The sequence below is a fragment of the Antedon mediterranea genome, chromosome 1 (assembly GCF_964355755.1).
Source record: "Antedon mediterranea chromosome 1, ecAntMedi1.1, whole genome shotgun sequence".
Taxonomy (NCBI): domain Eukaryota; kingdom Metazoa; phylum Echinodermata; class Crinoidea; order Comatulida; family Antedonidae; genus Antedon; species Antedon mediterranea.
Window position 1 is genome coordinate 38,253,986 of NC_092670.1, and position 18,743 is coordinate 38,272,728.

At 32.8% G+C, this 18,743-nt stretch overlaps 1 protein-coding gene across 3 annotated transcripts in view; it reads right to left on the reverse strand.

Moving 5' to 3' along the window:
• LOC140059606 (E3 ubiquitin-protein ligase HECW2-like) overlaps positions 1-18,743 on the reverse strand; it is a 40,877-nt gene that overhangs the window by 21,750 nt on the left and 384 nt on the right. For 2 of the 3 annotated variants that reach the window (XM_072105700.1, XM_072105620.1), the window contains exons 2-9: positions 16,431-16,763; positions 13,488-13,595; positions 10,703-10,867; positions 9,993-10,159; positions 8,968-9,110; positions 8,212-8,309; positions 4,971-6,302; positions 4,522-4,644 (exon numbers count right to left, since the gene is read on the reverse strand). In XM_072105700.1, the coding sequence (XP_071961801.1) occupies positions 4,522-4,644; positions 4,971-6,302; positions 8,212-8,309; positions 8,968-9,110; positions 9,993-10,159; positions 10,703-10,867; positions 13,488-13,595; positions 16,431-16,749 (2,455 nt within the window). In that variant the 5' untranslated portion in view covers positions 16,750-16,763. The remainder of the gene's footprint in view (positions 1-4,521; positions 4,645-4,970; positions 6,303-8,211; positions 8,310-8,967; positions 9,111-9,992; positions 10,160-10,702; positions 10,868-13,487; positions 13,596-16,430; positions 16,764-18,743) is intronic. The other variant, XM_072105633.1, reaches the window with a different exon arrangement.

Genomic DNA, 18,743 nt, shown 5'->3' on the forward strand with positions numbered 1-18,743 from the left:
ACACTTTTACAATTATAGAAAGAAAATTAAAATATTGCAATATTTTCATTTTTCACTGTCAGTGTCAATGTAAATCTCATTACTTTAATAACAAAAAAACAAACAAAAAAACAATCAAAGATGAGATGATGAACTTTTTTGATGCAGGGCTGAAATAAACACGAGGGCGGCCAACGAGAATCATGTCATCTATTTTCCATGGTCTAGGTAGGGCTACAGAAAATAGAACTAAAGTTGGTGATTATCAAAAACATTACTAACCTATGTCAAACTGAGCTAATTAACAAATTACACAAGCTATTTGACTGACTAAAGCTCTGTTTACACTATCAAACTAAACTTGATGTTACAAATAAATGTGATGGGCCCATATATGGACATGATGTCATATAACTACCATATTTGGGCATACTGTATCACTAACATATTATTTTGGAACATCGCACTTTCTTTTGTCAAATTAGTTTGATAGCGTAGACAGAACTCAACTCCATCGACCAAAAATTAGTCTACAATATATTGCACACATTTTCTCTTTATATTATACTTTTACGGTTTAATAAAAATAAAACATTATACTGCACAGATATTAGGAAAATTATTATTTCTCTTTTAGTGCAGTACCCAAGAAAGTAGGATGATTTTCCTCCAATAACATATCTCTTTATCCACTAAATCAACATTGAAATTATTTTAAGCATCCTTAGCCCATGAACTAATTAAAATATATTTATCATAAAACAAGGTTAATTAATGTGGAATCCTTGGTTGTAATTAAAAATTTTAATTAAAAGGACAACTTTATAAGATAAACATCCCAATAAAATGACAAAATTCAATATCTAATTAATGCGAGTACCGGTAATTTTTTTAAACATTTACAAAACAAGACAAAATACAACAAATGTTGCTGCTTACTGGACAATTTTTGTTTTAACTATCAATTGAATTTAAGTTATTATAATTTTTTTTTAATTTTTTTGTTTAATATGCCATTTTAATAATAATAATAATTCATTCTTATATAGCGCTCTACAAACAAGCTTCTTTAAGCGCTAAATATTATTACCCAGTCATTTTTTGAATCAAACATGTATTGAAACATACTCCCATAATGCAGCTAGTAATCAGCGCAAAGTTGTGTCTTGATCTAACCGGGTACCCATTTATACACCTGTAATAGTTATCCACTTTAACCAAAAATTGAATCGAAAAAAAAAGGTATTTACCTAAAAAAAACTACAATTTAGAGCAAAAATCGTCAAATTAGCTGCCAGCCAATGGGTTTTTGGTTGGATTTGACCATTTATTTTGTCATTTTATATAAGAAAACATTAATTTTTTTTACGGAAGGGATTAACTTTATTAAAACTACAAAAAAAAACCTATTCAAAATCTGATTTAATTAATCCTCATTTTACATGTTTTTGGGGGGACAATACATATTTAAGGTTAGGCCTAAAATGCTCCAGAAGATAGTTGTACTGTAGGTCAACCAAAACCAAAATATGGTAGTGGTATGTTTAAATATGGTAGTGATATGACATCATCATGTCCATATATGGGCACATCACATATTTTTGTCACATAAAGTTTAATAGTGCAGACAGAACTCTACTATAGGTCTACTATCTACTATTATACAATATTAGGAAAACCAAGGTTTTGGCATATCTTTTTTGTACAGTACTATACATACAAATTTCATATGTACGTGCGCTACTGTGCTGATAATGAGAAGAGAGCGATATATAATTATAAATGAAGAGTCAGCCTTGAACTTAATGTTTTTAATTAAATTTAAATAAACGAAGATGAGTAAGAATGATAGTAGTAGATTTAGTTGCCACATGATTCAAATGATCTTTGCAATTCTCAAGGTCATGTGCATGTCACTTTCCGACTCTGAAATATACCGGAATCATAGATACCGTTCGATAATATATAAGGGGGACAATAATTCATGGCCAAATATTAATTATGACTATTTTTTCTTGCTGTTATGATGGGAAAAGGCAACTGTATTTCAAGAGGGGTGGCTTATTTTTAGCATACTCGCAGCTATCTGTCAGTTAGGTAATATATAATAGGTCTACTAATTACAAGAGGCAGTTAGTAGTAACTGAAAGAATTATTACAGCCAGCAATTATACTTGTCATTATTTATGTGCAATGATATCTTAGTTTGAACTTTGCATTATTTGGTACTATGAAGCTCTGTCTACACTATCAAACAAATAAAGTGTGCCCAAATATGGTAGTGATATTCCCAAATATGGTAGTGATATGACATCATCATGTTCATATATGGGCACATCACATGTTATCACATAGAGTTTGATAGTTTAGACAAAGCTTTAGATATTGGTGCAGCAGTAGATATAGGCTACAGAAGGTTTAGTAACAAAACGTTAAGCCTTGTCTACACTTATTAAACTTTACCGGTATGTGCCAAAAAAATGTGTGATGTGCCTATATATGGACCATATTTGGGAATATCACTACCATATTTGGTAATATCACTACCATATTTGGGCACATCACACTTTTTTGTCAAACTAGTTTGGATAGTGTAAACAGAGCTTAAGAGTGGTCCTATGTTAACTACAACTTGCATCATTGAATCATTTGGGCGGGAAACCTTGTAGAAGTACTTTTGTTTTATTTAGTTAATTAATTAAATAGGAAATTTAGTAATTAGTTATAATTAGCCAATGCCATTAGATGTGATAGCAGCCTTCCTTCTAATAATTACACATTTCTTTGGTTTCCTTTATTAAGAGAAGTATTTAATTTCATAAAAAAAGGTAAACATTTTATATTAGTTTGAACTACTGTGTGGTGCTTGCGGTAACAGCATTTATAAATGCTTATTTCTGGAATTGGTAGACACAATGTAAAACGTGTCACCAACTCTGTGTCGGTTACTCACCCTAGCATGTTCCATGTGTACCGCGTTAGGTATATTCTACAACATTTCAGCAGGTCCTTAAAGACCCCTTCCCTGCAATTTTGGACGTTTTTTGGAAAATAATACATATATATCACTTTAAAAACATTAAACCATGTCATTCCTTGTCTTAAATGTACGTTTTATGGTAAATTATGATAAAAAGTGAGAAACAATGCACTACCTAAGTAGCTCGCGGCGATCGACCTCTCGTGGACGGTCGTGGCCTAGCCTAGCTAGGCTTAGTTTTGTAGGCCTAGCTGGTAAACATCGGTAACGTACGAACATCGTACGCTAGCTTTATACCTAGCCTGAAGTTGTATAGTTGCTGCATTAATTGTCTTTCTATTTTTGCCAGACTTCGTTGATACAAATTGGGGAAAACCCGGTATTTTCGCTGAAAAGTTAGGAGTCTTCCATTTGTTTTGGCCTCACGATCGATCGAAAAGTGGGTGAATTACAGGTGAAAAACAAAAATATCAATCCGCGCGCAATGCATTTTGGGATTTATAGCGGGCCGCTATAATTATTAGAATCGACTTATTTTTCACATTTTTAACCGTTTAAAGACGAAAAAAGTTATCGCAATATGACCATATAGTATTATTTTTACATTAAATATAGTTTGTGATCTTAAATTAGATCTAAAAAACGTAGGGAAGGGGGCTTTAAGATATGGTTCAATATTCCTCTCTTAAGAAGATATCATGAAGAGTTTTTAAACGAACGAGAGCTGACCCTCTAGTTTATTCAATTTGTTTAAAGAGCTTTACTTTCTTTTAAAAAAATGACTTTTTAAGCTAGTAACAAAATAAACAATCGTCTTCTGTTTCTCTCTATGTATCCTAGTAAAATCTGCTAGAATACTAAACTACGAACATGAGTTCAACCTCTAGTTTATTACATTTTTTAAAGAGCTTTATTTCTTTTTAAAAAATGACTTTTTTTTATCCTAGTAAAATCTGCTAGAATACTAAACTAAAAAATGTACAAAAAAGAATACATTTTTCCACTAGCAATAGCATATCTACCTTCTGAGAGTCGATTATTATTATTAGCATGGGTTAACCGTTTTATTTCTTGCAATGTACCAGCCATAAACAAAATGACACACAGGAGACAAATTAGGTAATGTGACAGTTGTATATAATGAATGCATTTTAGTGTAAACTATAAACTTAAGCTCTGTCTACACTATCAAACTTTATGTGATGTGCCCATATATGCAAGTGACGATGTCATAGCACTACCATATTTAAGCATATCACAACCATATTTGAGCATATCACTATCATATTTGGGCACATCACACTTTTTTTGTCTAGTTTTACACTAGTTTGATAGTTCAGACAGAGCTTATTAACTATAATAATAATCTGTAAAGTTTTGCAAGAAATTGTAAAATATAAAATGTTGTTCACAACTACAGAATTTATGACCTGTAGATATTAATTGTTGCCTTGTCCTTATACAAAATGATTATTATTGCACATGCTCAGTGACCTCTTCACTCATGAATAATTCATGAGGCAAACAGAACCATTGGTGCAAATTATTATATAAACACTTACTTCCAGGTAATGGTTCCTCTTCTCCGGAACTCTCATATCTTCGGTATGTAAATTTCTGTGGCGTTGGTAGAGGCGTGGGCGTATCACTCTCGTTACGAACCTCCTTAGCAGTCTTTATGTTAACTAAAAATGTGTAAATATAAAGCAAATTATATATAATGGTACAAATGTATACCTGAATGATTATTATAAGCGATAACTTAATTTATTACTAACAGACTGTGGAATTTATAGGTATACAACAATTAGTGTATATCATATACAAATAGAAGCATACTTTAATTTCTATACTTATTTGTGATCCGGATACATTTTTTAGATCTATTTAACTTTTATGTTTTTATTTATTTTTTTTTGTATAACCGAGCTAATCTCAAGAAACAATTTGTTTTTATTTTTAACATTATTTTTGTATATTTTAAAATAATGATTAAAAAAAATATATGTACCTGTTAGTTTAGGTCTGGCTGTCTGGTTTTGTCTTCGATGCCATATAGAATCCTTACTTGGTTGCCTTTTTGCTTGCCGACGATGCAAATCTTGTTTCGCTGACGTGTCATTATGTTCCTCTGTCTGTGCAACCTGTTCATTGGTACTACTTGATGGTTCAGTCCCTTCAGATTCTTCAGGAATTATAGAGGTGTCAATCTCAGCTCCTTGAGCACCATTATAAACTGGTTGTGCAGAAGTTTCACCAGTTTGTTCTACAGAGTTCGTTTGTGATAGTGGATTGTCGGACACTTTCTGAAGAGTTACCGATTCCATTTGGTGCGTGCTTGTCGAACTTTGATTTGACTCATCCGTACCATCATTTTGGTTAGTCCTCGGCGAAGGTTCTTTCTGAGGAGGAGCAGCAGCAGTGGATGGACTCGGAGTAGATCCTCCATCGGATGGGTTGCTCCAGGATCTCATTCTTAATTTTTTAATTTCTTCTTGAATGCCCATTTGTAATTGGATATCACTCTCTGTTCGATGCCTCAGTTCTTTGGTATGCTCTCCATCTTCACTGTTAGGTTGTCTATCTTCCGTAGTATCCATATTTTGTTGATTTTCTGTTATGTTTACTCCATAATCTCTGTCTTGATCTTCCTGTTGTTGACCTTGGCAGGTCAGTATAGTAGCGTTCATAGTTTCTACTTTGTTAGTCGCTGGCACGCCAACCTGACCTTCGTTTGACGCCTTTATCTCCTCTGAGTCATCACTAATACCAACGATAGGCATTGAGGATGTGTCGTCTATCATAGGGGGTTCATGGGTAGGGTGTTCTGTGTATACGGACCCTTTTGATAAATCAGTCTTACCAGTACTGTTCGACACTAAGTGGTTTGATATATCACTCTCGAGAACCGAGCCTGCTTGATTTCCTGTGTTGGATCCGCTGTCAGAAGTTTGAGGCAAATCATCAGCATTTGGACTGATTGTTTCATTAGCACTATTAGTAGTATTTCCTGTGGTTTCTAGCGATGATTCGCAAGCGATGCTTTGAACATCGGCCAGTCGTTTACTCAACACTCCGGCAGCGGCATGTGACAAGTCTTCGTGAGACAGATCGTTGTTAGACGTATCTGGCGTTATTGGCTCCTCGATTATATTCGACGTGTCGCTGGAATGATTTTGAGGTTCGTTTTCCTGATTTCCGTGGGATTGTGGCGCTGACTTTTTTTTTACTTTGCCGGATGAATCAAACACAGGAAGCATTAATTGTGGTACTGAATGAGATCGACAAACAGACTTTGTTGACGATGCTCTTGATAAATTAAAACCATTTGGAAGAATACCATCTAGAATATAAAAATAGAACTATCATTTATCAATGATATTTTTAACTTTTTCAATATAATTAACTTTCTCGATATATATATAAATAATTTGACTCACAAACAAACAATTTCACACAGGAATCTGGTCAAAAATAAATGATATTTTGTATATATTGTGTGCATAATAATGAAAGGTTTAAAAAGAGTGTGATATTTTGTCATTTATTATTAGGTCATTCATATTTTCCCTCACAATTTAAGAATTGACACATTAAAGATGTAATGTCCCTCTGAAAAAAATAATTCTTAAATGTTTTGGTTGAATATGCCAATTTGATGTAACATAACAGTTATCCACTTTGACCAAAAATTGGATCAAACAAATGTTTATTTAGTTGAAAAAAATGTAATTTAAAGCAAAAATTGGTTTTTGGTTGAATTTACCCATTTATTTTGTTATTAAGTGATTAAATTTATTAAAAATACAAAATAAAGTCTGATTAAATTAATCTTCATTTTTCATGTTTTTGGGGGACAATACATCTTTAAAACAGATTGAACATGATTTAAATGTGTCTTTCCACAGATGATGTAACATATCCATAAAAGAGTAGAAAAAAGGAGGGACCAATTTAATTTTAAAAACTAGTTAGTCAAAATGATGCAAAGTAGACTGTAGTAGGAAAGAGATAAAGGAAATTGGACGTCAGTGACTTGACCTTGGTATGTCAACAAAAAAAACCAATGAAACCCACTAGCACTTAAGTAAAGTATTGGGACGGCGCCAGCTTTTTCAATATAGGGGTTCTTGTGTTTGGAAGAGTGAATAAGGTATGCCACATAGCGTAAATAATTGACTTTAGTTTGTTGTATTGCATAAATTCAGAAATGGAATTACTTCTTATACAAATTAACCCCTTGAATCTGCCTCAATTAATTGTCATAGGAAAAGGAGTGAGACCAGAATCCTAATGAAACATATTTGTATAAGGCAGCGAGACTGTTAATAATTAAACTAACGAGCTGCAGCAATGGTGGCTGATGTATAACTTCCGAAACTCTAGCCTTCAAAATGTCATGCGTATCACGTGTCAAAAATGATCAAACGCATCAGAATCAAGATACAGAGAGGTAAGTGGACGACAAGAACTTAACAGGGAAATAAGATAGAATATTGAGAGATGGAGAGAAGACTCAGCGATGGGAACTGAGAATCAAGAATAAAAATATGTTAATAAATATAAAAATCATAAATAAAAGTATAACTGGAGATGGAGAAAACAAAAGATGCTGGAGATATAAATGTGTAGGAAGAGTTAGATGAAAATAATAGACTGAAATGAAAATAATGGGAGACTGAAATGAAAATAATGGGAGACTGAAATGAAAATAATGGGAGACTGAAATGAAAATAATGGGAGACTGAAATGAAAATAATGGGAGACTGAAATGAAAATAATGGGAGACTGAAATGAAAATAATGGGAGACTGAAATGAAAATAATGGGAGACTGAAATGAAAATAACAGGAGACTGAAATGAAAATAACGGGAGACTGAAATGAAAATAATGGGAGACTGAAATGAAAATAATGGGAGACTGAAATGAAAATAACGGGAGACTGAAATGAAAATAATGGGAGACTGAAATGAAAATAACAGGAGACTGAAATGAAAATAATGGGAGACTGAAATGAAAATAATGGGAGACTGAAATGAAAATAACAGGAGACTGAAATGAAAATAATGGGAGACTGAAATGAAAATAATGGGAGACTGAAATGAAAATAATGGGAGACTGAAATGAAAATAACGGGAGACTGAAATGAAAATAATGGGAGACTGAAATGAAAATAATGGGAGATTGAAATGAAAATAATGGGAGACTGAAATTAAAATAATGGGAGACTGAAGGAGAATGCTGAAACTTACCCATGTCTTGGTCTTCCAGATGTATAGTAAAAGATAACGTTCCTGTGATAGGGTCCGATGGGTGATGTTTGTTTAAATGTAATTGCATTGAATGTTCACTGTTGAGATAAATATATAATAATAAGGCTGTTTTACTTCTCATTTTGATTTAGCTTTTCGATTTTATTTTGTATCTCCATTGAGATCCAGCCACTGATACCCACAGCATTGTCATTTTTTCAGTAATTTGCCTTTGGATTTATAATAATAAGTAACAAATACTAGGGTAAATCTTTGTCTACACTATCAAACTTTATGTGATGTGCCCATATATGGACATGATGATGTCATATCACTACCATATTTGGACACATCACACTTTTTTAGTGTAGGCAGAGCTTTTAACGACTGAATAATGTCTTGCTACACATTGCAGTAGAACTTCTCCATTTGAACAGCCTTAATAAGGCGACACTTCATTGAGTTCCAAACATGTACACTTAATAGTGAATTAATGCAAAGGGTTATGTGGGTGTTTGAATATTGGTTAAAAAATAGTATAATTTGGCTCTATGATTCAAAATAGGCTATTGTAGGCATTGTAATAAAAGCATACTCTAAACTTGGGAGATGCAATTTTGTACGAGGTAATTATATCATTTTAAGATTATGCTCGTTTAAAATTAAATAATTCCAGCATCATGGCACATACAGGTATGTGTTCCTAGGTATTAAACTTTAGTAATAGAAACTGTTAAAAACGGTGGTTTTTCCTACTTTTCAGCAACTCGTTGTAAGATGGTTTCAACCGGAACTATAACTTTGCCGAGGAATCGGCTGATGATTGGCCGACTCTTAACAAACTTGTCTTTCACTTCGAACTCAATCATGTCACTTATGCGGGCTTGAAGGTTAAATGTCTGAAATACAAATGGCAACAATGAATGCATGGATTAGTTAGTTGGAGGTCATAGGTTACCAGTCTAAATTTCTAAATTATTGTACTTATATTGTCTAATGTATAAAATTAACAAGTGATCCATGATAGAGAGGGCAGCAGACAACATTTTATGATCAATAATAATTAATATATAACAATTTAACATGCAATATCAACATACTAAATATGTGACTAAATCAACTTCTATTGCTATTTTTTAAAAAGAACTTAAAACGCATCTTTTTAACATCCAATATAAGCGCCTTTGATTTTTACTTCGGTTTAGTTGATTCTGGTGCTATACAAATACCTAAATTATTATAAAGGATGTTTTGCAAGGGTGTAGCCACCAGTATGGTTGGTAAGGTTTCAACCTGACCACTTTTTCAGAGGCCTTTGACAACCCAGTGGCTTGAACAAAGATTATTCCCTTTTCTTGCGAAAACTGCACAACTTATTTCTTGTGGCTACTTCACTGTTATGATAGTTTATATTTAAAAGATTAACATTTAAATATTTATTATGTCATAATCAGTGGAAAAAATTACTGTAATGTCATAAGTACAACCCTAGTACAAAATTAATTATTATTTACAGTCCCAGTACTCTCCCAATACCAGACTCTCTGAAAACTGGTTCTATAGCTCTGTCTACACTATTAAATTAGTTTGACAAAAAAAGTGTGATGATATGATATGCCCAAATATGGTTGATAAGACATGATCATCATGTCTATATATGGGCACATCACATTTTTGTTGTCATATAAAGTTTGATAGTGTGGACAGAGCTTAACAGGTACCAGGGTTCTGAAAACTAAACACAACTCTAAGCACATCCACTAAAAAAAAAACTTTCTTACTAAATTTTCCCAGGACGGCATGACAGTATTCTGAGCTGTTTGCGTTCTATATTGCTGTTCATGATGCTGTAGTCTAGTACTCTTTTTACGAATGGGTTTTACCATCAATTTCACATAAGGATCCGGGTTAAAAAACATTCCCTTTTTCAAATTCTCAGCATAAATTTCTGAAATATAATCAAATATACTTAATGCTCATCTTACAATAGAACTGTTGTAAAAATACATTTTTAAGGGTTACAATCTTTGACTTTCAATGTCATGTCATAATACCAAGGCTGACTGAATGGAAAGAAAATAATAGAATAGTTCCCTTTCTGATCAAATTTCAAAGCTACATGACTTTTTAATATTTGCCTTTTTTTTTATAGAAATGGTTATATTCTGTAAAAATTATTACATGTTAAATATGAGGCGCAAAGCAAAAAAATCGTCTTAACTTTGCTTTAAATCCTTGATTTTGCATAAGTCGGATTAAAAATACTAATATAAGCAAAAATATTTGCTTAAGTTTATCCTAAATCTAAGATGAACAACACCCTGCCTTCAAATGAAAAACATTGTTTTTTCTGCAACAAAGATATTCGGAAAGGCTATGCTAGTGCGTTTTCTGCGGTATCATGGATGCTAATAACTACATCGATCTTCAGTAAGATGGTCTAGACCCATTTGACAATCCAGAAGCCACTTTTATCAAACTAACTACTTACTTGATACTATTATTGTATACAGATGATCATCAGCTTCTAAATCATCTGAGGTTGAATCCAAACTGTCATTACGCCCGTCATGGTTGTACACCGTAACCGTTGGTGAAACAGCTCGTAGTTGTCCAGAGTTGCCATGGTAATATTTATAACAGACCTTATTTACTGCTGAAAATAATATATTAAAGATTTAATTAAACTTGTTTTTTTGAAGTGTCTCGTTATTTTACTTTCATCACGGTTATACAAACAATACTCTGTAATATTCTAATATAATATTCTCAAACATACATTATACTGTATTATAATATTTGGAAGATTTTTAATTTTTTTTATTTATTCAATTTCTGCCATATACATAACAAAGAAGACAAAACAATTATAAAAGGAGGCACGGAAAGACCAAACAGGTGCTAAATACCTATGCTAGTTGGTCAACCCAGAACACACAAAAATAAATAAATTACGTTCTACAATAAAAGTATCGACAAGAAAGCGACCAACTACACACATTTTCAATATCAAAATTATTTAAAAAATAAATATTGAGATAATTAAGTAATTTGGTTTTAAAAGAACTAACAGAAATATTTAAGATCATTAGATGATGGACATTGACATTTTGCTGGTAACTAACAATAGAAGTAATTTTTCTTTTCATACTACCTATACAGTAGCAAAAATCTTCATTAATAATAGTCATCATTAACCATTAACATTTACAGAATGTGAAATTCTTCAATTGAAAAAATAAATATTACTTTTCACATATTGTACAATCTACAATGGGTCGCTGATGATGTAATTAAATGGTTTATCTTATCTTACTGTACGAAACCAGGAATATAGTGTACTACAGGAATTATACAGTTAACAACTTTTATCTTAACTGCAGTAACTGCAGTAAGATGCATAAAGGGTCCTTTCACACCTGTTCGGCACGGTTCTGGTCTGGCACTGTCAAAGCAAACTTAAATGTTTCGTTTTCACGCGGCTACGTGCATATCGATTGTCACATAGAGCATCGTGAAAACGAAACATTGGCGTTCAATTCGAATTGCCCGCACCGGACCCGTGTTGGAAAGACTCTTTAATAATCCAGTTATTTTGCACCTGTATAGGAAGCGTAAAAACCGCCTGGGAAATCCTATTGCATTTAATACACTCAGAAAACAAGAAAACATACAGTACAGTACTTTATTTAATATATTTGTGGTTAACCTAGGACATGATTCACTTCCAAATTAATTTTACGAAAAACAACTCTTAAACTCTGTACACTATGTGACAAAAAATGTGATGTGTCCATATATGGACATGATGATATCATATCACTACCATATTTGAGCATATTACTACCATATTTTGGTACATCACACTTTTTTTTGTCAAACTAGTTTGATAGTGTAGCTTTGTAATGCTATGACTTTGAATGTTTCTGGATTCCTACCACAACCCCCATCAAACATCCTTTAGGTCAAAGTTTAAAACAAGACATTGACTTTATAGCATTTTTAAAGAAACATTACCATACTATTACTAAGTACTAAACATCTCAAGTAGTACAACAAATAACCAAAACCTTTGGAACAAACAATGTCACAAAAACCACATAGCATATTTATGAGTTGACAAACAAGAAGGTCTCGAATGTCCCATTACAAGGAGTTGAAGTCTAGTCATCATTTATTATATAAGTCGGAAAAATTAAAAAGATGATATATGAGGAAAATTTGTGTGACTAATGGACAACAACGAAGAATGAGAATGTAGAAACATTGCAAAATGTAGAAAGATTCAATCCCCAAGAATATCCTAGACTTCCTTTCTTTTTCTTCAATAATACAGAGATATTATACTGAAACATTAGTAGAGCTCTGTGTACACTATCAAACTAATTTGAAAACAAAGTGTGATGTGCCCAAATATGGTAGTGCTATGCTCAAATATGGTAGTGATATGACATCATCATGTCCATATATGGGCACATCACATTTTTTGTCACACAGTTTGATAGTGTAGACATTGCTTAACACTATTATTAGATAAGGGAGATCGCATCTCTCTGATTTTTAGACAAACATGGATTGTTTATTTGCTGTAACTAAGTGACTACCAGTACACATTATAATATTAGTTATTATTATTTTATTTTACTATATTTTGTTCTGGAGGATACCTAGTACATCTTTCGAGATGAGTAGGGGGTTACCCCGGTGTATTAGTATTATTAGTACATCACAGCCACTGATCACCAACTGGGCCCTCTGGGAGACCAGTCTTTGACTGAAGAGGTTACCCAGTATAAATATAAATTTCAATCAATCAATTGTACAACCAAAGAGAAAAAAAATTGAACACTATTTAATTATTCAAAATTACTGTAGACATTATTTCAAAATAAAGGCAGACAGTACAATGAAGCAACTCAAGTTATATTCATAATAATGAAATGAGTTCTATAGAACAGTACAGTTTAACGCTACAACACAATGATATTACTAAACCTAATCATGCGTATAAAGTAGATTTCAACAGAAATCCTAGAATTATGCGCAAGATTAAAACAAACCCTGTACTAAAGTTAAGAAAAAATAGTGGTTTTTACATATTATGTAAATTATAGATTCATAAGAAGTATGTTGCCGAAGGATTAGAACCTATCCACTTGAGGAGTAGCCTACCACTAGACCACAGAAGATCCTGTGGTGAGACTACATACAATAGTACTGTACTTACAAAATAATTCTTTGGAATCAAGAGAAATGCTTGATATAACTTACTGTACCTTTTCTAAAGTTGGTATTTTTTTCCAGGTCCCATACCATCTGTCCTTTGCGGGTTCCAGTAACTCCACGATTTTTAAAGTCAATAAAATTTGATGGGTTCATCTCGTCTGTAAAAATAATTATGTACAGAAAACAACGCAATAAATTAATGGCACTAACTCTACATGTTGCTGGGTTAATATAAAATGTAGTAAATTGCTTTTTTTTTTTGATTAATCAATAATTGAAAAGATATGCTAAATTTATTCCAATATTCATTCTTTTCGTGATACATTAAAATCAAATACTGCTAACAGGTTTTGTGACATTTACTTCTCAGCCACCATGTAACATTTCAATATTAAGATTTAGCGGAGAGTGGCCATAACTTAACGGCCTACATATGAATACCTAATGGATGTAGGCCATTAAACTTTAACAAGACCAAGAAAATCTCCAAAGAAGACAAAATATTGAAAACTTTACTATGTTAAAGATGTATTGTCCTCTTAAAAAATAATTCTTAACATTTTTTGTTGTTGAATATGCCATTTTAATGTCACATAATAGAAATTTACATTGACCAAAAATTGGATGGAACATAATTAATTTACCTGAAAAAACTGTAATTTAAAGCAAAAAAGAGTCAAATTGGCTGCCAGCCAATGGATTTTATTATGTTATTTTATAAGTGAAAACACTATTTGTTTGGTTTTTTTTTCTACGGAAGTGATTGACTTTATTAAAACTACAAAATAACCTATTCTAAGTCTGATTTCATCTTCATTTTTCATGTTTTTGGGGGACAATACTGTACATCTTTAAGCGGATAAGCATGTTTTAAAATTCATATTTGTATTTATTATGTGTGAATGGAATAATTTAATTTAGCTGAATAACTTAACCCAGCAAAACTGAATATTTTGAATTTTAATTTTGGGATTTGGGAAAACAATGACTAATATAGCCAAATCAGAACTAACATTTTTTATATTGTGAAATAACATTTTAATTTTTTTTTCAGAAGGGAATAACTTTATTAAAACTGCAAAATGGCCTATTTAAAGTCTGATTTTATTAATCTTCATTTTTCATTTTTTTTGGGGTGACAATACATCTTTAAACCATTTCGTTAGTAAATTAGTTGTCAATACTTAACATAGTAGTACGCAGCCCTACTGTAGAAGAATAAAAATAAGTAGTACTCAGCTGTACATTGATTTAAACTGGCCAGGAAATTATACAAAATAGAACTACCTTAATACAAATCTGCTAATTCATGTTAAACAATACAGGCTTTGAATACTGTATTCTGAGGAAATGTCACCAAAATAGACACTATAATTCAGCTAATTCATGTTAAACAATACAGGCTTTGAATACTGTATTCTGAGGAAATGTCACCAAAATAGACACTATAATTCAGCTAATTCATGTTAAACAATACAGGCTTTGAATACTGTATTCTGAGGAAATGTCACCAAAATAGACACTATAATTCAGCTAATTCATGTTAAACAATACAGGCTTTGAATACTGTATTCTGAGGAAATGTCACCAAAATAGACACTATAATTCAGCTAATTCATGTTAAACAATACAGGCTTTGAATACTGTATTCTGAGGAAATGTCACCAAAATAGACACTATAATTCAGCTAATTCATGTTAAACAATACAGGCTTTGAATACTGTATTCTGAGGAAATGTCACCAAAATAGACACTATAATTCAGCTAATTCATGTTAAACAATACAGGCTTTGAATACTGTATTCTGAGGAAATGTCACCAAAATAGACACTATAATTCAGCTAATTCATGTTAAACAATACAGGCTTTGAATACTGTATTCTGAGGAAATGTCACCAAAATAGACACTATAATTCAGCTAATTCATGTTAAACAATACAGGCTTTGAATACTGTATTCTGAGGAAATGTCACCAAAATAGACACTATAATTCAGCTAATTCATGTTAAACAATATTGGCTTTGAATACTGTATTCTGAGGAAATGTCACCAAAATAGACACTATAATTCAGCTAATTCGTGTTAAAAGGTAACTGCTGGTTTAAAATGTCTATTGTTTACATAAATACAAAACCTTTTCCAGCAACATGGTAAAACGAAATCCCACTTATTTCTCTTCTGTGGTAAAGCACAACAAGCTTCTTTAAAATACTTATTACACCTGATTTTTCAATTTACAAACACTAACCGAGGTAAATATTTCTCACAAAAATAGTTCTTTTGATATATATATTTTTTGTCCTAAGAAAAATGCCACAAATTTATATATACATAATATGATAATATACATAATTTTGGCAAATTTCCACTTTTAAGTGGACATTTTCCAAATTGAATGTCATATTATATTTCAGCCCTTCTGTATTTAAATATTTTTGTTTTGTTTAAAAATTATATATTTAGGCAAATTGCCAAGGATACCATAAACGAATTCATTCATTATCTTAAAGGTGACAATCACATCAAACATTGGCGGAATTAAACAAATGTTGATACATTAACTACGCCTCGTGCATGTTGCAACATTTTAAATACCCTCGAGTGCACCGCATTTTCACTAACACACTCGGACTTGTGCATTATTTGTATAGTAACCAACACAAAGATTTACTGAAGGAATGCGTTATACTTTACTATATAAAATTTCAGAATCAACATTTTAGGATTTTATATTTATATTTTGTATGGCTTTCATAATTTATATATTTTATGAACTGTATCCTTTTTATATTTGTATGTACTGTATTTTGAAAAGGCCAACAGAGTTTCCCCATGGGGATAATAAATTTTTAATTTAATTGAATTGTAATTCAATTGCAATTTGCATTCTATTACTTCTTCTATTACTCTTTTTTTAGCTCTTAAATAATGTAGTGTACTGTGTTACCAATTTAAGCAAATTAATTTTATTTGACAAATAGCAAATACTGTACCTGAGCTGTACAGCCCAATCCAGTCAGTTGCACAAACTTCTTCTTTAATATCCCAAAATACAATCAGGCTATCCCCACATCCGAGTGTGATCTCCTGCTTGCTAACTGATAAACTTGATAGACCTTGAAACGAGCTTCTGGCAAGATTCGGGTCACTGTGTGCCCGATCTTGACGCGTAAGAAGTCGTAGGATCGGTTGATTCGGGAAAACACCCATGCTATGTCGTAACCGATCTTCTAGATCCATCTCTGCGTTTTGTTCAGGAAACTCGCTTAAGCTGTGTCTAAATTGGTTCGAGTCTTCTACTTCTGAACTCATGATTGTAATAAATGCTGTAAAAAGTAAAATCAAGATATTTGTAATGTAAATTTGTAATGTGAATTTCTTTTAAATTTTAACTTACATTTATTTGTTAATCAATACTTATGCACCAATCATAAACAGTTTTTTATCATATTATTTACTACCACTTTTGATTTAAATTGGGAAAATCATTGGCATAACATATTTAGTTGGATGGTATACAGTACATGCATGCTACTTCCTTCACTAGGCAATACCAAAGGTAGGTCACCTGCAGACATTCAAAAATAATAAATTAAACTACAGTCAGTTGAGGCAAAGAAAGCTAATCAAAACGCTGTGGCTAAAGATACGGTACCGTATTCTAACTTCTGTTTACTAAAGGTACGGTAAAATTGCATTATGTCATAATCAGCCAATGGGGTGTTGGTACGTGTGTGACGTCATCGTATAAGGACTTTTGATTTTTCTTTCATATCGCGTCTGTTGTATCAAAGATAGTGCTACACTATCTTTGGTTGTTGTATGTAGAGAATTCCTCCTGTCGGCGGCGCCAGGCTGCATGGATGTGTGTGCGCTGATGAGGGTTTTATTTTTATTCCAAATGGCATTTAGGCCTATATTTTTTATTAAACTTTGTTTACAATGGTGACCATAAACAACAAGCAAATGCGGACAATAAAGGGGCCCTCAAATACTATGATTTTTAGACAGTAGCCCCAGGTCTGAGTCACAGAAATCAGCGCACACATGCAGCTGGCCCCAGCCTGGCATCGCTTTCCCTACACAAACAAACTCATATAATGAGGTCATAGTACGTAGTAGTAGGCCTAGGCCTCTTTTTTGAAACGGTTTTTTGTATTCTAGAATTAAAATCAATAAAATCATCGATAAATGAAGCATAAAGAAAACGCCGTGGTTAGGATTCCGGCACCGGAACTCAACTGCCCACCGTTAGGGAATCCGACACGCTATTGCGCATGCTCAGAGCTCTGGGAAGTGAATATTATAGCTTGTGCCACACTGCACACCACACTACCACTGCTGAGGGTCGGAGTGTTAGGATTTACTGTAGCCTAGTTAGTCGTTGCGCGAGCGAGAGAGTGATGGATTAAACTTGGCCTAGGCCATACATGAATTAATAATTAAAATACGAATACGCCAGGCGCCACGCGTTAAAATAATTATGATATTAATAAGAATCGGTATATCTATCTACCGTAAGAATCGTAATGCTGTATTTAGCGTTGCGACCCCGACTTCCCGAACAGTTTTTTCACATATCCACGCGGTGGCTGCCGTCAATAAATTAACTTGTGATTGCATGTTATGTACAGTTATAATGCGTTATATGAAATCTTTTATTTTGTACTTGAAAAATCATAAAACTAGTCAACTCATGTAATTATATAATTCATAATTAGGCCCTATATGAAGTTTATATATGAATGAAGCAACCACTTTTTAATTACAAAATAAATAGGCCCACTGGTCACGTCTAGCTGGTAGGCCTAGCCTAGTATTTACTATTAGTGGATCCCGTTATTATTAGTAGGCATCTACGCTAGTTCGCCGCGTGGCGGAGCTATGAAATGATCCATCGCTGTTGAGTCACCGATTACCGGCGCTCTGGGCATGCGCAATAGCGTGTCGGATTCCCTAACGGTTGGCAGTTGAGTTCCGGTGCCGGAATCCTAACCACGGCGTAAAGAAAATGCGGTTGATCACTTTTTTCGCGATATGAAAAAATCCAAAGTCCTTATACGATGACGTCACACACGTACCAGCACCCCATTGGCTGGTTATGACGTAATGCAATTTTACCGTACCTTTAGTAAACAGAAGTTAGAATACGGTACCGTATCTTTAGCCACGGCGTAATCAAAAACAAGTTCAAATTTCCTGAATTTATTTATTGATTTATTTCCATTTTTATTTCCTGCCTGCAACATTCATGCAACAGATATCTGTACATCAGGCTTGTTCTTCATACCACCAGGCAACAAACA